At 43.9% G+C, this 20,458-nt stretch overlaps 2 protein-coding genes across 4 annotated transcripts; one reads left to right on the top strand and one right to left on the bottom strand.

The window, feature by feature from the left end:
- Nucleotides 1-214: 214 nt before the first annotated feature.
- On the bottom strand, nt 215-5,182 carry COIL (coilin). The gene is made up of 7 exons (XM_062612650.1): nt 4,901-5,182; nt 3,413-4,571; nt 2,996-3,082; nt 2,341-2,388; nt 1,701-1,776; nt 934-1,022; nt 215-419 (listed from the first exon to the last, which is right to left on the bottom strand). Exons 1-7 carry the CDS (start codon nt 5,149-5,151, stop codon nt 330-332), a joined length of 1,800 nt encoding a protein of 599 aa, XP_062468634.1. The 5' UTR covers nt 5,152-5,182; the 3' UTR covers nt 215-329.
- SCPEP1 (serine carboxypeptidase 1) lies at nt 1,665-17,414 on the top strand. 3 transcript variants are annotated; one of them, XM_062612654.1, is made up of 14 exons: nt 1,665-1,804; nt 2,430-2,575; nt 6,739-6,884; nt 7,777-7,866; nt 8,767-8,922; nt 9,374-9,448; nt 9,655-9,727; nt 10,744-10,781; nt 10,964-11,092; nt 12,501-12,585; nt 13,336-13,449; nt 14,090-14,227; nt 15,707-15,870; nt 15,974-17,414. In XM_062612654.1, exons 2-14 carry the CDS (start codon nt 2,437-2,439, stop codon nt 16,037-16,039), a joined length of 1,413 nt encoding a protein of 470 aa, XP_062468638.1. In that variant the 5' UTR covers nt 1,665-1,804; nt 2,430-2,436; the 3' UTR covers nt 16,040-17,414. The 3 variants fall into 3 exon arrangements, with proteins under 3 accessions (XP_062468638.1, XP_062468637.1, XP_062468639.1); XM_062612653.1 differs by lacking the exon at nt 1,665-1,804 and having other exon boundaries at nt 2,418-2,575; XM_062612655.1 differs by lacking the exons at nt 1,665-1,804; nt 2,430-2,575 and adding an exon at nt 5,298-5,380.
- The last annotated feature ends 3,044 nt before the right edge of the window (nt 17,415-20,458 follow it).

The following is a 20,458-nucleotide window of genomic DNA, read 5'->3' as shown; positions in this document are numbered from 1 at the left end:
AACCCAGACATCTAAATGAAGTTACTGACAGTACAAGGTCATATTTCATCTTTTTGATCAAACCATTCCAGTTCTGCAACTTGCAGCAGTAGGACATAAAAACTGTTATTAAGCTTCCATTGAGGAAAAAACAACAGATCTATATATTAAAGATTTCCTATAATGAAAAAAATATTCCTGTATTACGTTAAAAACATATCCCAAGACAAAAGTGTTCCTTTTCCTTTTGGCATAGTTTCTTTTTAGAACCATTTATTAAAAATATCCACCAGTTCATCTGCTGCATGGCACAAAGACAGTCCGGGCAATTATTTACATTTGTTCATATTTCAGATTGTTCCATTTTCAATGCTGGATCCATTAACTGGAGGCTCCACAATCAGTCGTGGCTCTATCAGTGCATCCCACCTTTCAGTTATCTGAAAACAAAATACAGAGAATACTTAGTACACAAAAGCTGTACAGGCAGATGCAATTCATCCTACATTATTCTTTGTCTAGACTTGACTGGCAGCACAACTGAACAGAGATCACAAGATCCTTCCTGTGATTCATTGATTTTGATGAACCTCAACCTGACTGATGTCCTCATAAGGAGAGGTGCAGGTAAGGAAACCAGTGCCTGAACTGAATAACCTTGTACGAACTGATACTCTACCTAGATGTGATGCTGTTTATTTTACTAGCAAAACCAAGAAGTTACAGTTCGATAACTGGTTTTGAACCTTGTTACTTGAGGAACATCCCAGAAGTGATTCTTATCTTGTAGTCATGAACATTCTTGCTAGAAAGGAACAATTCTTTTTCTTTTCATTTATTAAGCAGATGTATTCTTACAAAGGAAACCTCACTGAGATGAACAGAGTCATAAAGCAGGGCATGTACCAGCTGTGCAAAACTTGAAACAGGCTTCAAAACAGGACACCCACGTACCTTTGTATCCTGAGGAATAGCGTACTCAATCAGTTCTGCTCCATCTGCAGACTGGTAAACCAGATCGAATTTCCCTGGCTCTTTTGCATCTTAAAAAACAAACAAACAACTTCATTAACTTTCAACAAAAATGTTTAAATGCTTTCCATATTTAGAAAGATAATCAAAACTTTTTTTTTTTTTACTTAAATTGGGGGTTTGGGTTCATAACTGTAAAAAAAAATGTGAGGTAGAACTGAACACTACACACCAAAATGCAGGTAACCCTCTCACATGCATGAAGAAGTTAATCAACAATATACTGCTAAATTTGAGAAAAATACTCAAATGATGATAATTCATTAATTCTGTGCTAAATGGCAACTCCAGTATTCACATCCAGTTTCAGAAACATTCAGGTTAAGTCTCTGAAGTGTACTTTGTCACTGCAGGGACTCAGTTCTAAAACCACTGAAGACAGTGGCTTCACTGACATCACCATTATAATCTACAATTTCCTCTGCAATTCCATATAATGATTTTAATTTTTTTTCAGGAAATAAAATCCCAACAGAGACAAGTTACTGACCACTCACACTGACTGGACAAATTACCTATGAGCATCTTCAATACAACAAGCGAATGTTTGAACTTCTCCACTTAAACAGACTTTTGAGGATGAACTCAAGGAAATTGGAAATACTCCTAAAACATGACGTGTGCCTTGGATTAGCTGTTTTCCAAGTGGTGCATGTGACAACAAGCATTTGGTGTCCCAGGGTACATACATTGTCCTGCTGATGGCGAAAGGATCTCAAGCTCGATCTGCTTTTTATCAGCATGCCAACTGATGATTTTTCCCTCCTTCATAAAGCAACAAAGAAAGAATCAGGTAAGATACACTTCAGCACTGGATAACCACTATGGTACTTGACCACAGGTAGGCGAAGCTCTGTCAAATTTGGCTCTATATATACAATCTGCAAAGTGTTAAAGCTCAGCAATATGCAGCTACTGACATCAATAAAGTGATGTTATTCATGGACACTGGCTGTACTTTCAATCAGTACTTATCCAGGAACAGAGTCACCTGAAGTAGATACAAATTTTACTTGCACCAGTTTCAAGAATTTGCCTTGACTTCAGGCAGCAGTAGACTCAAATACAGCTGCATTCTTCTACTTGGTATTTTTGTCTTTTTTGAAATATTAATGATTATTAATAATGTTTTTTTTTAAAAAAAACTTCTACACCTTTCAAATTTTCAGACAGTTTTGGGTTCTAGTTTTTTGTTTTACTGCTGCACCAGGAATAGCTTGTGGAGTCAACTGGAGGAGAGGAAAAACACTGCACAACCTCAAAATATTTAAGTCTTACCTCACCTATAATAGTTTTGTGAGTGAATTACAGGAGGAAAGAAACCAGTACCTTATAGTCTGAAACTTCAGGACAGTAATTTTCAGTTAGTTCCAAGCGCTGTTGAAAGAAACACAAGTAATAAATTACAACTTTTCCAGATCCCTGATGATGCCACCTGTACCCAGAGAGTGTTTCTTCAGCAAGAGGAAAGTGCAAAAATCAAGTTTCGCACTCCTGGATCCTGATGCCAGTCACAGGCCCAGACAGTCTTCCAGGATTTACAGTTCCAAAGGATTTAGTTCAGGTCAGGCTGTGAGAGGAGATCAGGGAGATGGATCCCAGTCTCCTCAACCACACAGTGATTTATTTCATTTCCATTTACTTTTTTATTTTGCAGAAAACTATTTGTATGGTAAAATTTGCAATAACATTATAGAAACACTACAGAGAAATAGCATAGAGGAATCTTTCCTTTTTATAGCACCTAATTTTAATGCTGACTTTCCTTGAAACTTTTAAAAATGAACAAATAAGTAGGATGAAGACTCCTTCCCAACTCTTATACTTCTAGGGTAACAGCCCGGAACAATGCAAGATGAAATTCTTCAGTGTAAGCTTTTTGATGTCAGGACTATGTGATCTGTATCATGTCCTGCAAAACTTACCATGGCCCAAATGAAACCATTTTAGCCCACTAACGTTGAGTATTTCACAAGTTCTTTACCTTAAAGGCAATTCTTTCTCCCACTTGTGGTGGAGCAGCTAGAAGAGGTAACACACTATAGTCTCTCCTGGGGACCTCCACGGGATTCTGTGGAACGAACAGTAAATCCACTGATTTAATTACTGCATTAATAAACTGGAAGGCAAAGTAAGGATTGTAAGATGTTCTGAGAAGAATTATGGTACATATCTGAGTACTTTGCTTTGACAGACATAATACAATCACTTAAATATTGTTTCATAAACACTTCCTCAGGCTGCTGAATGAAGATACAGTAAATATCAGGTTTACTGAGTTAAGATCAGCCTTTATCCTATTAATCTATTAGAGTTTTTATGAATGACTCTCATCCTATGCAGTTTTTGTATAGTTAAAGCTGCAAGAGAAAGGTGACCTGTGACTGTGTAAGTCACTCACCTGGACGAGAACAGAGGAGTTTGTCGCAGCTTCATTTAACTGCCTCTGCTTCTGGCCTTCACTGTTGTAGTTATAGAAGAAGCCAGGGTTGGCTCCTCTTCCAGGGCCTTGACCCCTCATCATCCCACGATATCCACGGCCTCTAGGCCCTCTCCTGAAGTTATCCTCTCCTGTTCCATACCCCCTTCCACGCCCTGGGCTGACGAGTGGTCCCTGAATACTGTTTGGCAATGTTTTGGAACAGTTTCTTGCTATAGAAGTACTCAGTCCAGCATCTGCTGCAGACTTTTTAACGAGTGTTTCTGAACCTGAACTCTCAGACTGTGAGGAGGAGGCCTGTGCTTTCGGAGCCTTGGTGGTGCTGGGCAGTGGCTTTCCCTTTGCCGTACTGTTGTGCGCTGCTGCCACCTTCTCATCCTCTGCACTCGAGTCAGAATCTGAACTAGAGGATGCGGATTTTTTAGCATTTTTACTAATTGCAGTCTTAGGGGAATTGTCAGCGCTGGGCTTTACAGTCACTTTATTAGCAACAACAGTTTTCACATCGGCACTTGCAGCAGCTTGGGATTTGTCTTTGGGAAGTGCTGACACTATAGGTTTACGGGAAGATTTATTTTGCTGTATGCTTGTTTCACTGCTGTCGCTGTCTGACGATGTGCTGGAGGGAGGGGAAGCTCCCACCCTCCTTTTTTTGGACTGTATTGGTTTCTTTGTGTTACTTTTACCATAATTTCGAGACGAGCTCTGATTTGCCAGTTCTGAATCCACCTTTGCTGCTGTGGCCTTTGTCTGTTTTCCATCCTTCTTTTTTGCTGCCAACTCCTTCTCTCTCCCTGTTTTTTTAAGCTTTTTGGATTGGCCAGAAGAGCTCTCTTCGTTACCTTCTGTGAGTCTGTTTCTTTCACTGGCTCCATCCTTTCTTTTTCTTTTCTTGTGCTTTTTATGAGAGTCCCAAATATCTACAGAGGCCTCCTCCCTACAAGAAGGATACTCGGAGCTATGTTTATGCTTTTTCTTTTTATGCCTGTGTTTTTCATTTGGAGAGAAGTCTTCTTCTTCCTTCTTTTGTCTATGCCTTTTTTTGTCTTCTGTTGGTGTATACAAGAAGCCATCACCTATCTCTTCATACTCAGCCGCGGCGATCTCTTCCAATTTTACTCTGTCAAAAACAAACAATAGCCACTGTTCAGCACAATTAACGCCTTTTCCCATTCATTAGCAGCTCGGGTCGGCTTGTCTGCTGGTGGCTGCCTTCTCCCTCTAACGCTGGGGGGATTCCCAACCCCTGGGCTCTCTCCATCCCGTTTCAGACACCCCGGGTGTCTCGGGCTTTGGGGAACGGGGCTCCGCTCACCCCCGGAGGGGGGGGGGGGGGCACCGCCAGCCCCCTCCGTGTCCCGCCCCAAGCCTGCGAGGGGCCTCCTCCCACCCCGGTGCCGCGGCTCCGCTCTCCCGCTCGGGGCTCGCCCGGCGCAGCCCCCGCCGTACCGGAGCGAGTCGTTGTCCCGCACGAGGCGGGCGCTCTCGGTGGGGGGCAGCAGCGCCCCTTCCAGGAAGAGGCTGAGGCGGGCCCGGCGGCTGAAGCCGAACCTGTGGCGGATGAGGCTGATGAGGTCGGTGACGAGGCGCACCCGGCCCGGCTCCAGCAGCAGCCAGCACAGCGCGCAGCCCGGGCTGCCCGGCGGCGGGTAGTCAAACACCAGCCGCAGCCGCACCGGGCCGCCGCCGGCCGCGGCCATCTTGGAAGGGAAGCAGGCGGGCCCGAGGAGGGTGAGGGGCGGGGCGAGAGGGCGACGGCGCCAAGTATGGGCCAAAAAGGGCGGGAGGTGCGCGGGCCTCGGCCGCGCCCCTTGAGGGCGGTTCGGGCTCCGGTCCCCGTGCATGTGACAGCGCGGGCGCCGGGAGCGGTCGGAGGGATGGGGCTGCTGCGAGCTGCGACGGCTGCGTCCGTGCTGCTGCTGGCGGCAGGTACGGGCTGGGGGACGGGACGGGACGGGACGGGACGGGACGGGACGGGGGGTTGTGTCCAGCCTTGTGCTGCGGCCCTGCCCCGGGCAGCGCTGGAGCCACGGCCCCCGGGCATGGCACGTTCCGTCCTGTGGCCGCCGCTGGGCAGGGCCTGAGCGGGACGCGGTGAAGGGGGCGATAAAGGCGCTGTCCCGGTGGGAGTAGGTCGAGGTCCGGCCGGGCCGGGCCGGGCCGGGCTGGGCTGGGTTGGGCTGGGCTGGGCTGGGCTGTCGCTGTCTCTCTATCGGGGGCTTTCGTGCTCTTGGAGCGTCGCCTCCTGTCCCCGGCTGGCCGGGTCTGCGCTCCGGGGCCTCAGGAATGTGGGCATTCGGGTCCCTGTTGATTCACCTGGGCGAGAGAAGCTGCCCGCAAACCAGGGCGGCGCTTCCCATCGCTGTTGAATCCCGAGCTGTTGTCTGCGCTTCTGGACCCCATTCCCTTTGGCAGTGCAAGGGACACGGAGAGCCGTGTGTGTGAGGTTACTGCGGTGCTCAGGGGTGCTGGCTGCAGGGTTTCACCTCTGAGACCCCTCAGGTCAGGGGCTGTGAGGAGCAGAGCGTCCCTGTTCGTGTCGCTGCTGCTGTGAGGGCTGGTAACGAAAGTGTGGTGGTGTCCGTGCTGATAGAACATGGCCAGTCTGTGTCCTGTGGAGCAGCAAAGACTGATCACTGTGGCTTGAAAAAGTCTCTTTCTCTTGGGGACTGCTGTTGAGATCGGGAAGATTAAGGGATGTGGTTTCAAGGGGTTGTTTCTGCAGAAGTGCCCACGTACTAGATGGAGAACAGCCTGGCAGTTTGTGTTGGCGCGACTCTGATGACTTAATCGAGTTTAGGATTAGATCCCGGGTTCGTTTAGAAGTGACCTGTCTGTCTGTCCTGCATTCACTCTCCTTGGGGACTATACAGTAATTTGATCTTCCCAGAGACTGGGATCTAAGTGTTGGATCCCTGGCAGAGCGCGGGTGACCCTGGTGTGAGTTATTCCATCCTGTCTGGCAGGGCTGTGCTTTTGGCCCAGGACATAAAGACTTTAAATGTTTCCCTGATAGAAAATATCATCCTGGCCACTGGGCTGCTGTTTTGGCAGCAGCTGCAACGTCAGGCCCTGTTAATTAGGCACTTAATGACACACTTCATTCACTGGTGATAACTCAGTGTGTGGAGGTGTAACTATAGTCAGGTTCCTTATAGTATTGTTTTTTTAATGGAAGCACTTGTAACTATCACCCCCAGGACTGCAGTGTGATGTGTTGGAACAAACCCAGTGGAAAGTCCAAAGCTGCCTTTTAACCTGGCTGATTCTTCTGATTCCCCTCACAGGTGCAGTTCTGAGGCAACCCCAAGAGCCCAAAGAGCTGTGGGGATATGTGCAAGTTCGAAGTAAGGCCCACATTTTCTGGTGGCTCTACTATGCAAACAACCCAACCAAAGACTTCACGGAATTACCCCTCATCTTGTGGCTTCAGGTAAGGTTTGGTGAAAGGCACTTAAATGATAACATCTTTTATGATGGGTACCTTGTAGCTCAACAGAAACAGGATTCAAAATTGTCCAATTCTAAATGAGTCCCCTTGTGAATGAGGTAGAAATAATAAAGATATCATTCTGCAATTGTGGAGTGCCCCCAAATGCTCACCTGCCATCGGATAAATAACAGAAACAGAGGTTGTTCTCACCTTTTATTCAATAATAGTGCTTTTTGTGGCAGACTCTACAATTCTACTGTAGCATCCCAGCTTCCCTCCTGAAGAGCTTACAGTCTGAACAATGTTCAGAGAGAGAGTAGGTAAAATAATCAGAGATCTAGAAAGATTTCTAAATGAAAACAAGTCAGAGAGACTCTGGTTGTTTAGAGATTGGTCCCCCTCAGTCACAGTTTGATAAAAGGCAGTGATGTGTGCTGCATGTTCACCTCCAGCAGTACATTTCAGAAGTTAATGTTGAATATAATGACTTGATCTTTTTCTTTCTGGCTTATTTCTTCAGAGTGAAATGCACACACTGATAAAACTAATGGCTTGCAAACCTCTGTAGAGAGCCAACTTTTGCATTCCGTATTAAGGGAATAAGGGGAAAGGCTTTAAAGCTGCACTCATGTAGCATGCAACTTATTAGATGCTTTCACAAGTGGGTGATTGCTCCTCTTTAAGTTCTTTCAGAAATGGCATGTGTGCACATAATGAAAATCCACGAGGAAGAGATTTAATTTGCAGCTTTTCAAATTAACATGGAGTGCAAAAGCCATTTCTTTTAAATTTACAATCTGTCGTTGTACTTATTGGCTTGCTTTTCTTTTTCTCCTGTCTATCTATACCATGCTGCCTTTTAGCTTATTTGTCATTTGGTATTTCCCCACAGGGAGGTCCGGGATCTTCAGGCTGTGGATTTGGGAATTTTGAAGAGATTGGTCCATTAGACAGAGAAATGAAACCAAGAAACACAACCTGGGTATAGTAGAGAGTTCAGCTTCTAATTACTGATTGCAAATGCCTGTAGCTTGTGTAAGCAGATGGTTGCCATGCAAAAATGCACAGAACAGTTAATTTCACAGAAAAAGTTTAATAAAGGCAATAAAGTTTAAAGTTCACTTCAACTATAATATTTCATCTTACAGTAGTGTGGTTAATAAATTGGTTTATAGGAATAGCCTTGCTAAGAACTGAAGAATAGACCTGTTAATGTGATTTTATGGAACACATCTGGGCTTCCATGAGGTTATGAATTGGAGGTGTCTGGGGAACAGGGCAATTCTAGAAAGACGTTATTTAAGATCATGGCTTCACTGTGCACAGTCATAGATTCCTGGCAGTGTAAAACCAGTGGCTTATAATTACAAGTCCAGTATGGCCTTCAAGGGAGAACAAATTACAGCTGCCTACGAAGGTGGCATTTTATTTAATGAAATGTATTTGTGCTCTGAACTACCAATAGTCTTAATTGCTCTGGGGTTCCCTAGGTTATGTGGGTGATCTGCCCTTGGGTCACTGGGATTTTTTGGGTGCTTGCAAATGGAAAGACCTGATGTTGTCCCCCTTTATTTGTGAGCCTTCCTGCTTTGAGTGGAAGCTGATCTACTGGTTGTATTTGTACACTTGTAACTATACAACTCTAGCATTTGCTATAGTGATTTCATAAACGCCCAGCAACCCAAAAGAAAAAAAATCTCTTATTTCACATTCTGACAGACAGTTCTGTTCCATTCTTTTTTGGACTTTCATCTAGTTTTAATGCAAGTTCTTTCAGGGCCAAAGATTTAGTGGCTCAGTTAATCATTTGTGTCATCAAAACTAAGGTTATTCCTGGGGCTGAACTGAGGTTTCATAACAAACCTTCTTTCTGCTTGTGTAGTTGCAGGCAGCCAGTATCTTATTTGTGGATAATCCTGTGGGCACTGGATTCAGTTATGTGGATGATTGTAGCTTGTTTGCCAAAAACCTCTCCGCAGTAGTTTCTGATATGATGGTTTTTCTTGGAGAATTCTTCACAGGTAGAACAGAATTCCAGGTAAGTAAATTGAATTCTTGGTTAGAATTGTATTTTGTCTTGCTTTTAAACAGATCTCAAAAAGAATTAGTGAACAGACTTCCAGATGGGCAGTGTTTGCTCCCAGGTATTGTGCATCTGATGGGAGTCAGTGCGGGTATACTTCCTACAGTTCAAAAGCTGTGTCTTGAATTTGGTGCTAGTTAGAGAAGCAGTGTGGTGGGCTATTGTCTGTCAAGCATGTAGGATCATGGCTCGTTGTCATGCTAAAATACTGAAGTGCCGGCTACCAAAGCTGCCCAGTAACTCCCTAGGATGAAACAGGACTCTTATCTGCAGTTTAGAATTGGAAATGTACCTCATGTTTGATAGTGATGGGTGAACAGCCGGTGCCTGGGTTCTGTGGGAACTGTTGTAGGTTCTTCTGCCCTCTGCCCAATGGGTTCATTGTGTGGCTTCTCTCTCTCTCCAGACCATCCCATTTTACATATTTTCTGAATCCTACGGAGGCAAAATGGCTGCTGGCATTGCATTAGAGCTGCATAGGGTGAGTAGCTGGAGGATGCAGTTTGCTTTTCACTTTAAGACGTGGTGTTCTCAAAGTACTTGTGTTTCCTGAAATACGCTGTCCCTGTCGCCTCATTCAGACTGCTGCTTTTTTTTTTTTCATTTTACAGAAAACTGATTCTAGAATCACAAATGTCTACTAAAAGTTGATTTGTTTGTTTGTGGTTTTTGTTATTTTCCACCAAGGCTGTTCAAAAAGGGACCATAAAGTGCAATTTTATGGGAACTGCTCTTGGAGACTCATGGATTTCTCCTTTGGGTACGTTTAAAAATCCTCAGTCTGTGTGTGGTTTGTTGCTTTGTTTTTGGGGGGCTTTTTCTTAAATATTCCATGGGTACTTAGAGTCAAAAATGCCTGCTCTGCCTTCAGTGAATGAAACCTCTAGAGAGTCTGGTAAATCAGAAGGAAATACTTCACCATTGCACGCTGTGATTGAAGAATCTACCTTTAGAGCATATCTAGACTATGAAAAGTCAGAAAGCAAAGTCAGTGAGGAGTATACTTGCATTTGAAATGGGGTGGTTGTGAAATGTCTCTGTGCATTTCTACAGCCCCTGAGGTGTTTTGGTAGGAGTACTGCACTTAAAATGTGGCCACCAGATGTTTCACAAGGTTACAGCTGAGGTTTTTCCTTTCTTTTCACAAGAAGACCTTGTGCTGAAGAGCTGATGTGCTCACAGACCTGTAAGAGATAGCGGGGGTGTGTCTGGTGGAGGACAAAACTGATTAAAGGACTCTTGGTCCTTCAGTGACATTAGCAAGGACAGGCTTCACTGATCCCCCACAGCATGGGACAATATCAAGCAAATATCTGTCTCTTATCAGCTGATCCTTGAGCCCTTATAAACAAACTTGTTATAAACCAGATTTCATTTATTAACTAGATCCTTTTATCCCCCTGTAACTTTTGCAAACAGATCAGTTTAGATAATGCCCATTCACTTGTCAGATCTCTCCCCTGTATTCTGGCAATGTGCTGCAGTGTTGGGGTGAGAACACTTTGGTAAGAGCATGTCTATTGCTTTAAATAGATTTTACTGATAAATGTTTGGGGGTTAAGGGTGTTGCAATGTGTTTGTTGGTCCTCAGGGTTTGTAAAGAACCTGCTCTGCAGCATGTAGCCTTTGGGCTAAACTGAGCTGACAGTACCTTTTTACTGATGAAATCATCTCCATATATTTTTGTCACAATCCTTCTTGCTACAAAAAAAAGGAAAAATAAAGGAAATTTTATGTCAAAAACTTAAATGTTTGAAATTTGTTCTGTTTCTTTAGACTCTGTCCTGTCTTGGGGGCCCTACCTTTACAGCACCGTAAGTACCTTCTTCAACTCTCAGTCCACACCTGCTTACTTGTTACTGCCAAACAGTATAAATGGATGTTGATTTTGAGGTTAGCTCTTAGCCAGAATAAAACCTCCAATGCATGGAGACCGTTAGTGAGAAATGCATGTGAGTTACAATTAAAGCTGTCCTCTTTTGTGTTTGTCTTCCAGTCTCTCCTTGATGATAATGGTCTAGCAGAGGTGACTGCTGTCGCCAAAGAAATAATGGATGCAATAAATAAAAATGAATATGGGCTGGCCACTGAGCTCTGGGGCAAGGCTGAAGGTGTCATTGAAGAGGTGAGATCTTCTTTGAGCAGCATTAGTAACTAACTGGTGCCTCGGGAGGCCACGATTTCAGTTTCTTCTTTCTATGAACGCTAGGTTGGCCCGAGTTCTCCAGCCATTTTTATCAGTGTTTGTTTTATCCCAGTGCTGATGTAAAAGAGCTGTTTGCTGTGCACCACCGAGAGATTGTAAGGGGCAGTGGGTAGGGTGACACACAGGGGCTCACAGAATTGCATCAAGGTTTCAGCTTGGAATATCACTTACATAGATGCTTAATCTGTAGCGTACTGCTAGTCCCATTGATGTCCATAGAACCCAGTTTCAACTTCCATGAGCTGTATCTCCTTGAAAGCTTTGCTTTGAATACTGAAAACTGCATCTAGCAAGACACAAATTTCATTAAGCATAGATCTCTAAAGAACTACAATAGGTGCTCAGGATGGGAAGGAACCTCAAGTTATGCCCTTTTACTATGGGTTACTTATCTTGTTACATAGAAAGTCCCAGCTTAAAAGTTTTGCTCTTGTTCTTCCTGTTGAAGAGTTGCTCCAAAAATCTCATTCTTCCTTGTGTTTTTGTTTAAGTAAGGCTCTGGCTTCTGCAAATGGGAACACTAATCTGGAGCTGCTTTTCTTGCTTTTTTCTTTAATGATTTGTTTCGTTTCAGAACTGGTACTGCCTTGCATGTAGCTGGTTTCACTTCTTATGGTTTGGAACAAACTTGTGGTTCCCATTTTGCCTTCCTCTTCAAGTCTGCTTGTCTTCTCCTCCCCATTGCAATATCACTGTCAGGGTGCAGGCACTCCTTCTAGGGTTACTGATGTGAGCTGAGTTTTATTTAAAAACTGAATAAAGCAGGACTTCAAGAATCATAAGTAACTTCTCTAATGGTAAAACTGGTCACACTTGTCCTTTACATGCAGGCAGCCTTATTGTCTGCATAAGAGCTGCCATTCTTCAGTTCTTGGACACGTCCAGCAGTTCCAAGAGAAGGGTGGCTGGTAGTTATCATCATGTTCTTGAGGAAGCAGTTTAGATTTTGCAGGGTTGTAGGGTGGGAGGATGTTGAGCAAGAGGCAGCATCAGCCTAGACTAGCTCTAGCAGCAGAGACCATCTGAAAGCATCATCTGGCACTGTAGCTCTCTCTAATGAGCGGTAGAATCTGCAGTCATTTGCAGGGTGTTAGGCCTCCTGTAGTTTCACATCCGTTTAGGAGAAGTAAACAGCATCTCTGGCACAGCCCATGCGTGAACAATACAGACATGAGAAATCTTTTCCCCGCTTCTCAGAGCAAATGTAGAACCCAGGCTGCTTCGTAAGTACCTTCTTGACGTGTAGGTAAAGTGGCAGGTCACAGGGTCCTTAATTTAAGATTTACTTACCTCTTTCCGTGTTGTTGAAATTATCTTGTGTTTTCAGAACACAGACAATGTGAACTTTTATAACATCATGACTAAAGACGTTCCAGAAATGAAATCAAATGAACAAGGAAATCTCCATCTCAGTAAGTTGCTTTTATGTATTTGAGCTTCTGAGCTTCACCTTCAGCTCTTAGTGGGAACAGCCTCAGTTTTAGCACATCCTTAAAATGGGGCTTTCTGTTCCAGAGGATATTGGTACTCCTGAGCAGAACTTGTTTGCCTTTACATAAATAGGAATGTGGAACAACCCTCTTATAGATTACAGCTCCACCTATACATCCTACACAAATGACACCAAGGAATTAAAATAATTGCAACATAGTTTTATGACCTTGAAGTTACTTCCTCTTAATGTCTTTCATTTCTGTCTTCAAGCTAGGACACAAAATGTCTCATCAATATAAATAGTCTCATTAGACTCTCTTGCTCCATGATGCTTATGCATCAATGTGAAAACACATAATTTCTGTCAAGGTCTTTATCTCCTTCTGTTGGCTTCAGCTGGGAAGGTGAATAGCACAGTTAAAAGCATTGCAGCTTAAAAGTAACTGGTCTCTTGAGGAGAGGAAAACTGTGTCTGTGCCAAGAGGCTAAAGCTGGTCCCCTGAAAAGTGCTGCGTTAGCTAAATGTAAAAATGGATTCTGTATCACCCCCTGACGTAAGTAAGGGTTGACATCAATGGCTTCTTATAAAAGTAAGCAAATCTCTGTCTCTGGTGTTGTGTTTTCATTAGAAAAGACTTTGGCCATGACTGTAGCACTGAAAGTTGCTACCTGTGCAGGTTGACTGGGTTAAATGTGCCACTAATCCAAGTGTGTTCTCTCTTCTTCAGCGGGACTTTACCAGCGCCATGTCAGAAATATGCACAAGGACAGCCTAAATGAGCTGATGAATGGACCCATCAGAAAAAAGCTAAAAATTATACCTGACTGTGTGAAATGGGGAGGTACTTTCCTGTCTGCTGTGTGCATCTAATGAGTCCATTATTGCTGTTTACAGTATCACAGGCTGTAGGAAGATGCTTCACTGTAGTAAGCAGTCACATTCAATTGTCATTATCCTTGGACCTAAGAAGAGGATTTACTCTCAGAAATGGACATGTGATGGGGCAGGCCTGTAGGAGCAGATGTGGTTCTGATTCTGCTGCTTGTATCTATCTTTAGCCAAGCAGCTAAAAATTCAGGGGAAGGAAGAAGATCCTCAGTATCTCAGCAACTGTTTTCTGTCTTTCATGCAATTTTTGTCAGTTTTTCTCTGCCAGAAATCTGGCATCATGTAATGCTGCATGGTGTGGAGGGGAGGGTGTAAAACAGAAAGGCGGCTTAAAGGGTTGATGCCAGTATGCTGCATGTGTATAGTAGCAGCCAGAAGCTACACTGCTGTCTGTGAGCTCCAGTGGGAGCATGACTGCTTTCTGGTTCTCTTTAGTTCCTCAGACTTATAAATCACTGGCTGCCACTTTGGGCTAGGACTGTTTTATGCAGCCATGAACTCCAGTTTAGGACTCTTCACCAATTGCTTTTGTCCCAGCAAGGAGATGACATTATTCATCAGTTAAAATTTGTCTTCTTTCTGGTTCCATCCAGGTCAGTCCAGAGAGGTCTTCGAGAACATGGCTGAGGACTTCATGAGACCTGTCATCGATATCGTTGATCAGCTTTTGGCAGCCAATGTCAATGTTACAGTCTATAATGGGCAGCTGGATCTCATTGTTGACACCATGGGTAAGGAGCTTCTTGACTGAGATTTGGAACAGAACATGTGACAAATAGAATATACAGTTGCAGTAATATTGGTACTTGGATTTCTCCAGTCTTCTGTGTAAATGTCCTATTCAACTGGCTACACTTAAAATACTACAGTAATAAATGAGCAGCTCTTAGTATGTTTTGTTTGCGTCCCTCTGAGGGAGGCAATTCCTTCACCTCCATTATACAGTTTGGAATTGGATCTGTAACATCAATAATTGCTTGTTTCAGTCAAGTCTGTACGTATGGAGGTAGCCCATAATTCAGTTAATTCTTTTGAATAGACGCATATGTGTATGTGTATGCTCATTCATAAATGAAGAATGAGGATAGATGACTAGTCACATGGAGGTTATCCTCTCTTCTGCTTTGGCTTGACAATCCTGTTCTCCTGGGGAAAAGGTCATAAATCTGGCTACAGATTTGAGCACAATCCAGGTCAGCCCTCGCTAAGTGGCCTGTGGCAGAGGCATGGTGCCAGGTGAGATGGAACAAGGGTGTTGGTAACTAATCAGGGAGGGTGCAGTTGAAGAGGGGTCATACCTGCAGTAATGTGTGTAGGCTCCTGCACATCTTGACCACTCAAGGCCTTTGCTGTCCCTTGCTGCTTGTAGATTGTAGGCTTGATCAAGTGGCAGTTTGGAGCCAGGCCAAGTGTTGCTGAAATGCCTCCTTCTGCAAGACTGCTGTGTTCTCTTCCATTCACCTTTTCTTATTGATTTAAATAATCTGCACACACATGTTTCTGTGTCGTGAAGGGCTGCATCCTTTGTGTCTGATATTCAACTGAGATATTCAGATGCCCTTCATGAACGATGTAGCAATCAATAAATCAGAAACCAGCATATTTAGGCTGTTAGAATAGATTAGCAGTTAGTGGTACTCCAATTTATTACATTTTGAGCTAAAACTGAGCTGCAGTTAACATAAATTTTCCCAGTAGCTCAGAGGTAGGCTAAAGCTTTGTCTCCAGTGGTGTCCTGGAATTGATCTTTTTGGTCTCTTAACCTCTGCCTTGTATAGCAGGCTCTTCGTGATGAGTGGCTGCAGCAAACAGAGAAGCAGTGTCTCTTCTGATTCCCAGACAGGGAACTTGGTGTGGCTGATCCTCCTCTGTGGCAGGACATTCAAGGTGTTTGAGGAGTAAAGCAGAATGGCTAGGGCTGTACAGAGCCCTTAAGAGTCACATGCTCAACTTGTGCCATCATAAGTCCATATCACTTACATCTTCACTGTTTGCTTTTTAGCCTTCTCCCTCCATTGGTTTATTGCAGCTAGTTCTGAACGCAGCCTTGATCATTTCCTCAGGCACAGCAAAATTGGGTTTAGAATTTGAGCACACACAGACTTTCTGCTGACTCTGCTGTATTGGTATCTAGTGGGCATCAGCTGAACTGGGACTCACAAATTGCTATGACAGTATCTGTAATCAAGTCTATCTTTTACTTCTAACAGGCCAGGAGGCATGGATCCGGAAACTGAAATGGCCTAATCTGAAGCAGTTCAGCCAGCAGAGGTGGAAGGCGCTCTATGTGTCTCCAGAATCCACTGAGACAGCTGCTTTCCACAAGGCCTATGAGAATTTCGCTTTCTTCTGGATTCTTAAGGCTGGGCACATGGTAAATAATATACATTACCAGCAAGAAAACTGAAGATGAATATGTGCTTGCTGTCTGCTTCCTTATAGCAGCTGCTTACTGTGTGCTCTCCTCTCTGTGATAGGTACCATCTGATCAAGGAGAGATGGCACTGAAAATGGTCAGAATGGTGACCCAGCAGGAGCACTAGGGAAGGGGAGCCCAGCTGGAATGGCTTCCTGCCAAGTGTCAGTGTTCCTGCAGGCACGAATCCGGAACAATAAGGTGCAGGAGAAGCAGTGGCCGTTTGGACACAGCCTCTCTGATCTTGCCGATAGTGTGCGCAATTTTATTTACGGAAAAGTGGTTTTATTCCTTGGATGAGTTGTTGCTTTTGCATTTGTAAGCTGTGATTTGCTGCCTTCACACTGTTCATCATGACTTTTCCAGAGGGAAATCCACTGTCATAACTAGGTCTGAGCCTTTGCCTTTGATTTGGAAGTATTTTGTGCTTTTGTAAAAAGCTGCACTTTCCTGAATTCTCTCTTCTCTGTTCATACACCAAGACTAAAACTGATTTGAGTCCTGACAGACTTGCTGTTTGTTCCTATCTGAGGGCTAACCTGTGTCATGAAGCTATGAAACGTTCCTTCCTTTGTCCTGAGACCTCTGCTTCAATCACCTGGCTGGATTACAAGCCGAAGACGTTGAGATGCCAGGGTAGAGGACCTGCCCAAGAGGAATCACAGTCCATCTCATCTTGCTGAGGTGTCTGAGATAGGATCCAAGATTCTTCAGTCTTCCTGCGCTATGGAGAGAGGAAAAACACCCCCCACCACCCCCAGAGGAGGATTTGACCTTTTTCATCTGACCTTTTGGGTTTTGTTTTCATTCTCTTTGACAACAGTTACTCAGACTTTGCCTTAACACCTAAAGCACATCCAGCAGGATTTCCTGCTTTCCTGTATGCTGAAGCAGGAGCCCTGTTAATACTCTCAGTTTGCACAGAAGAGAGTCCTAACGGACAGAAGCTTCTTAAAACCAAAGCTAAGCCTGGAGAGTGGAAAGGAGAGCCCTACTTGAGCAATAACAGCATAGTTCTGAAAGAGAGTATCAGTGTTTAAAAGTAGGCTGTAGAAGCTAGAACCAGGATCTTGATCCATGTTTTTCTATAACTTTAAGTCTTGCACAGACCTATTATTTTTAAACATTTATTTTTATATAGTACGCAGTCAAGAGGAGACTTGAGACATCATCTGACTTCAGCTGTGGAGCACAAAGTGACATGTTTGTTGGTGTCTGGGAGGCACAACAGCTTGTTCCAGCTGTCAGAATCCTAAATAAATCCTAAGCCCCTCAATTACTCCAGCAACTGAAACTGTCAGGAAACGTCAGATCATGTTGGCTTAGCCAGGACTGAGCCATACTGCAGTGTAAACGTATATGCAATAACCCAGCAGCTGGAGTACTGGCAACTAATAATTGCTTTCCTTCTTTGTGTTCTCTGCTTGACCTGTGTTCCCGAGGCCTTGAGCAAATCCAAGTTATCTTTTTTAAAATGTTTTTCAATAAATAGGTCTAATTCATCTCTCTGTGGCATCACATGGATTTCACTGCTTCAAAATCACATCTCTTTTGGTTTGGCTTTTCCATGTAAAGCCCCTGCCAATGGGACCAGACACAGACACACTTGAGAGGAAAGGGTACGGATGTGTGCTCTCTCCCATGACTGCATTGCATGAGGAGGAGCACATGCACTGGGGACTGCAGCCCTCCTGTCCAATGCACAGAATGCACTCTTCAGAGCATGAAGGGCACCCAGGATGGCCAGGCAGAATCAAAACCAGCAGTTGTTTGTATGTGCTTGTTGAACATTAGATGAACAACAGGAAGGGGAGGTGTGTAAATCTGTATGTTTGCATTCTAGGAGTATTTCAAAATAGCTCACCAAGCAAGTAAGTATGGGCCTGGTTTTGGTTGGGATAGAGTTCATTTTTTTCATAATATATAGTATATAGGCAATGGTTTGGATTTGTGCTGGAAATAGTGTTGATAACAGAGGGATGTTTTAGTTACTGCTGAGCAGTGCTTAGGCAGTGTCAAGGCCTCTTCAGCCTCTCACCCCACCAGCAAGGAGCCTGGGGATGCACAATGATTGGGAAGGGGACACAGCCAGGACAACTGACCCAAGGGATATTCCAAGTCATAAGACATCATGCTCAGCTTATAAAGCTCTGGAAGAAGGAAGGGGGGGATGTTGGGAGCAATGGCGTTTGTCTTCCCAAGTCATGGTTACATGTGATGAAGCTCTGCTGTCCTGGAGATGGCTGAACACCTTCCTGCCCATGGGAAACAGTGAATGAATTCCTCATTTTGCTTTGCTTGTGTGTGTGGCTTTTGCTTTACCTATTATACTGTTCATCTCAACCCACAAGTTTTCTCCCATTTAAACCACAACAGCAGTTTGAGTTGGCTTAAAGTCCTGAAACCTGTTGTATACAATACTTTGCATTATGCACAAACAACTAATTCTATAGGGTTCGATAGAGGGAAAGAATTGAGCAAATGGCATCTCCAGAAAGCAGCATTTACTGCTGTTCTTAGCTCCTTTATTAAATAGGATATGGATTTGCATTGCCTAGAGCTTGTGCTCAGTGATGGGCCTGAGACATCTGTTTCTTGTACTGCTTTGTTTTAGCTCCTGCAGGTTTTGCTGTTGGCACAGATATGGCTTATAAGGAAAAAAAGATGGCTTCAAGAAGGCGGGAGGTAGTGATTTGTTGGTTTTAGGGGCTAGGCCAAATCTAAGCACGTTAGAATAAAAATACCTGAGGAGATGAGCTTTTAAATAGCGTTCATTTAAATGCAAATGACAAAAAGCAGCAAAAAAGCAAAGGTTTTGTAATTACTTGTGCGTCAGAGCTCTGGCTCATCACAAGGTAGGTCACCTGTCCAGCAGATGCTGCAAGAAATTGATTGCTTTGAAAGGAGTTCAAGTCCCACTGTGTATCTGATTAGCAGTGACATACTTTGTCCATTTTGATTTCATGCAGTATGTTCTGCCCAGATAAGGGCTGTTGCTTGGCAGATCTATTTGAATTAATAGTTCTTAATATTAATAACATTTTTTACAGATGCTGGACAGCTCAAACCAGCCCCATGTTTGCATTTCATCCTCTGCAGTTGCAGGCTTTGATTGCATAGGTAGCCTGAGAGCTACTGACTTATTTTGCTCACCATCGAGGATAATCCTCACAGAAACAAATCTGTGTTAAAAACCAGTAATTGAGTACTGTCTCTTCAGCATGGACAATTTGGGCTTTCTATACTGTGTTTTCTAAGCCAGAGAAGGAAGCCTGAAAGTTGCCCTCTGTGTGATAAACAGATGTATTTTTCCTTCTATTTTGCTGGATCTGGGCTGATACAATGGGAAAGGGTCACTTGAAGTATCTGCTGTGCCTTAAAGCACTATGTACCTGTGCTTTGTGATCACTGGTACACAGAGGCTATGGGACAGATGGACCTTTGGTCTGGCTTTCACTGCTGTTCCTATGCAGTACAGGTTGAGACTAGTGTGGGCATCTGAATGCAGGAGACAAGATTTGCCACCATTGAGGTATCTGTGCAGGCACAGCGGTTGTGTCTAATGTAACTAAGCTGGTGTCCAATATTTTTGCTGTAGGAAGAGTGAATATCACAAGCTATTTCCAAAGGGAATTTGGCAATGCTCATCAATTTCATGTCTTTGAGGCTTAACAGTGGCCACGTGGCTGTGGGTTTGGTTTGAGGCTTCTTGTTTTCAAAGATGAACATTTGAAACATTGCAGCATCTCGGGATTCAAAGCCGTAACAAAAGAACATCTGTACTGAGGCAAAATGGAAATCTTGGAGCACTTCTTCACTGTCATGTTATGTCTACTCTGCTGTAAGGCAGGACAATTTGTGTGTGTCACTTCTGAGGTCTGGGCTATGTTCATGTTTCTCCAGAAGGGATTCAGGAGAGGAGTAGTAATTTATCTGACCCACAGACCGTGATGAGGGAATGGTGAGAATCTGAGTAGAGCACAGTTCACCCTCACAAATTGTTTATGGCCTTTACTATACAATAGATTTGATAGTTAAAGATTAGCTTTAGCTCCCAGGGAGAAACAAAGGTACTGGTCTGGTCACTGCCAGACATAATCTAAAGCATACTTTAATGCCTTTTTTTGTTTTCCCTTCTCCTAACCTACTAGAGGTTGAAAACCAAAGCACTAAAAGGCCATGGCATTGTGGTCATGTATCATAGCCAGCTGGTGGTGTTGGGTGCTCCCACAAGCTGGAAAGCAAGAGGTGGACTATGAAGATTTCTCCTCTTACAGGGACCTCTGGAACAATGGGACAGACAGGAACTCCTCTTTGCTGTCCTAGGGACTGGGCAGGCACTGCAAACAATCTACTTTGAGATTAGTAGATCAGGTCTCAGCTCACAAAGGGGGCCTTTATGGTCCAGAGCTGTGGTTTCCTGTTTATTCTGTGGCTCCAATACTGCAGGGAGGAGGTTGAGGTGTCTCAGAAGACCAAAAACATCCAGATAATATCCAGGTCCAGCAAATGTCCCACTGTGGCTCTGCTGCTCAGTATTTCCATC

This window comes from Pezoporus occidentalis, unplaced genomic scaffold, assembly GCF_034315485.1.
Source record: "Pezoporus occidentalis ecotype Australia unplaced genomic scaffold, CSIRO_AGI_Poc_V1 ctg160, whole genome shotgun sequence".
Taxonomy (NCBI): Eukaryota; Metazoa; Chordata; class Aves; order Psittaciformes; family Psittacidae; genus Pezoporus; species Pezoporus occidentalis.
Note: the sequence above shows the minus strand (reverse complement) of the source record. Positions and strands in the feature narration are given on the sequence as shown.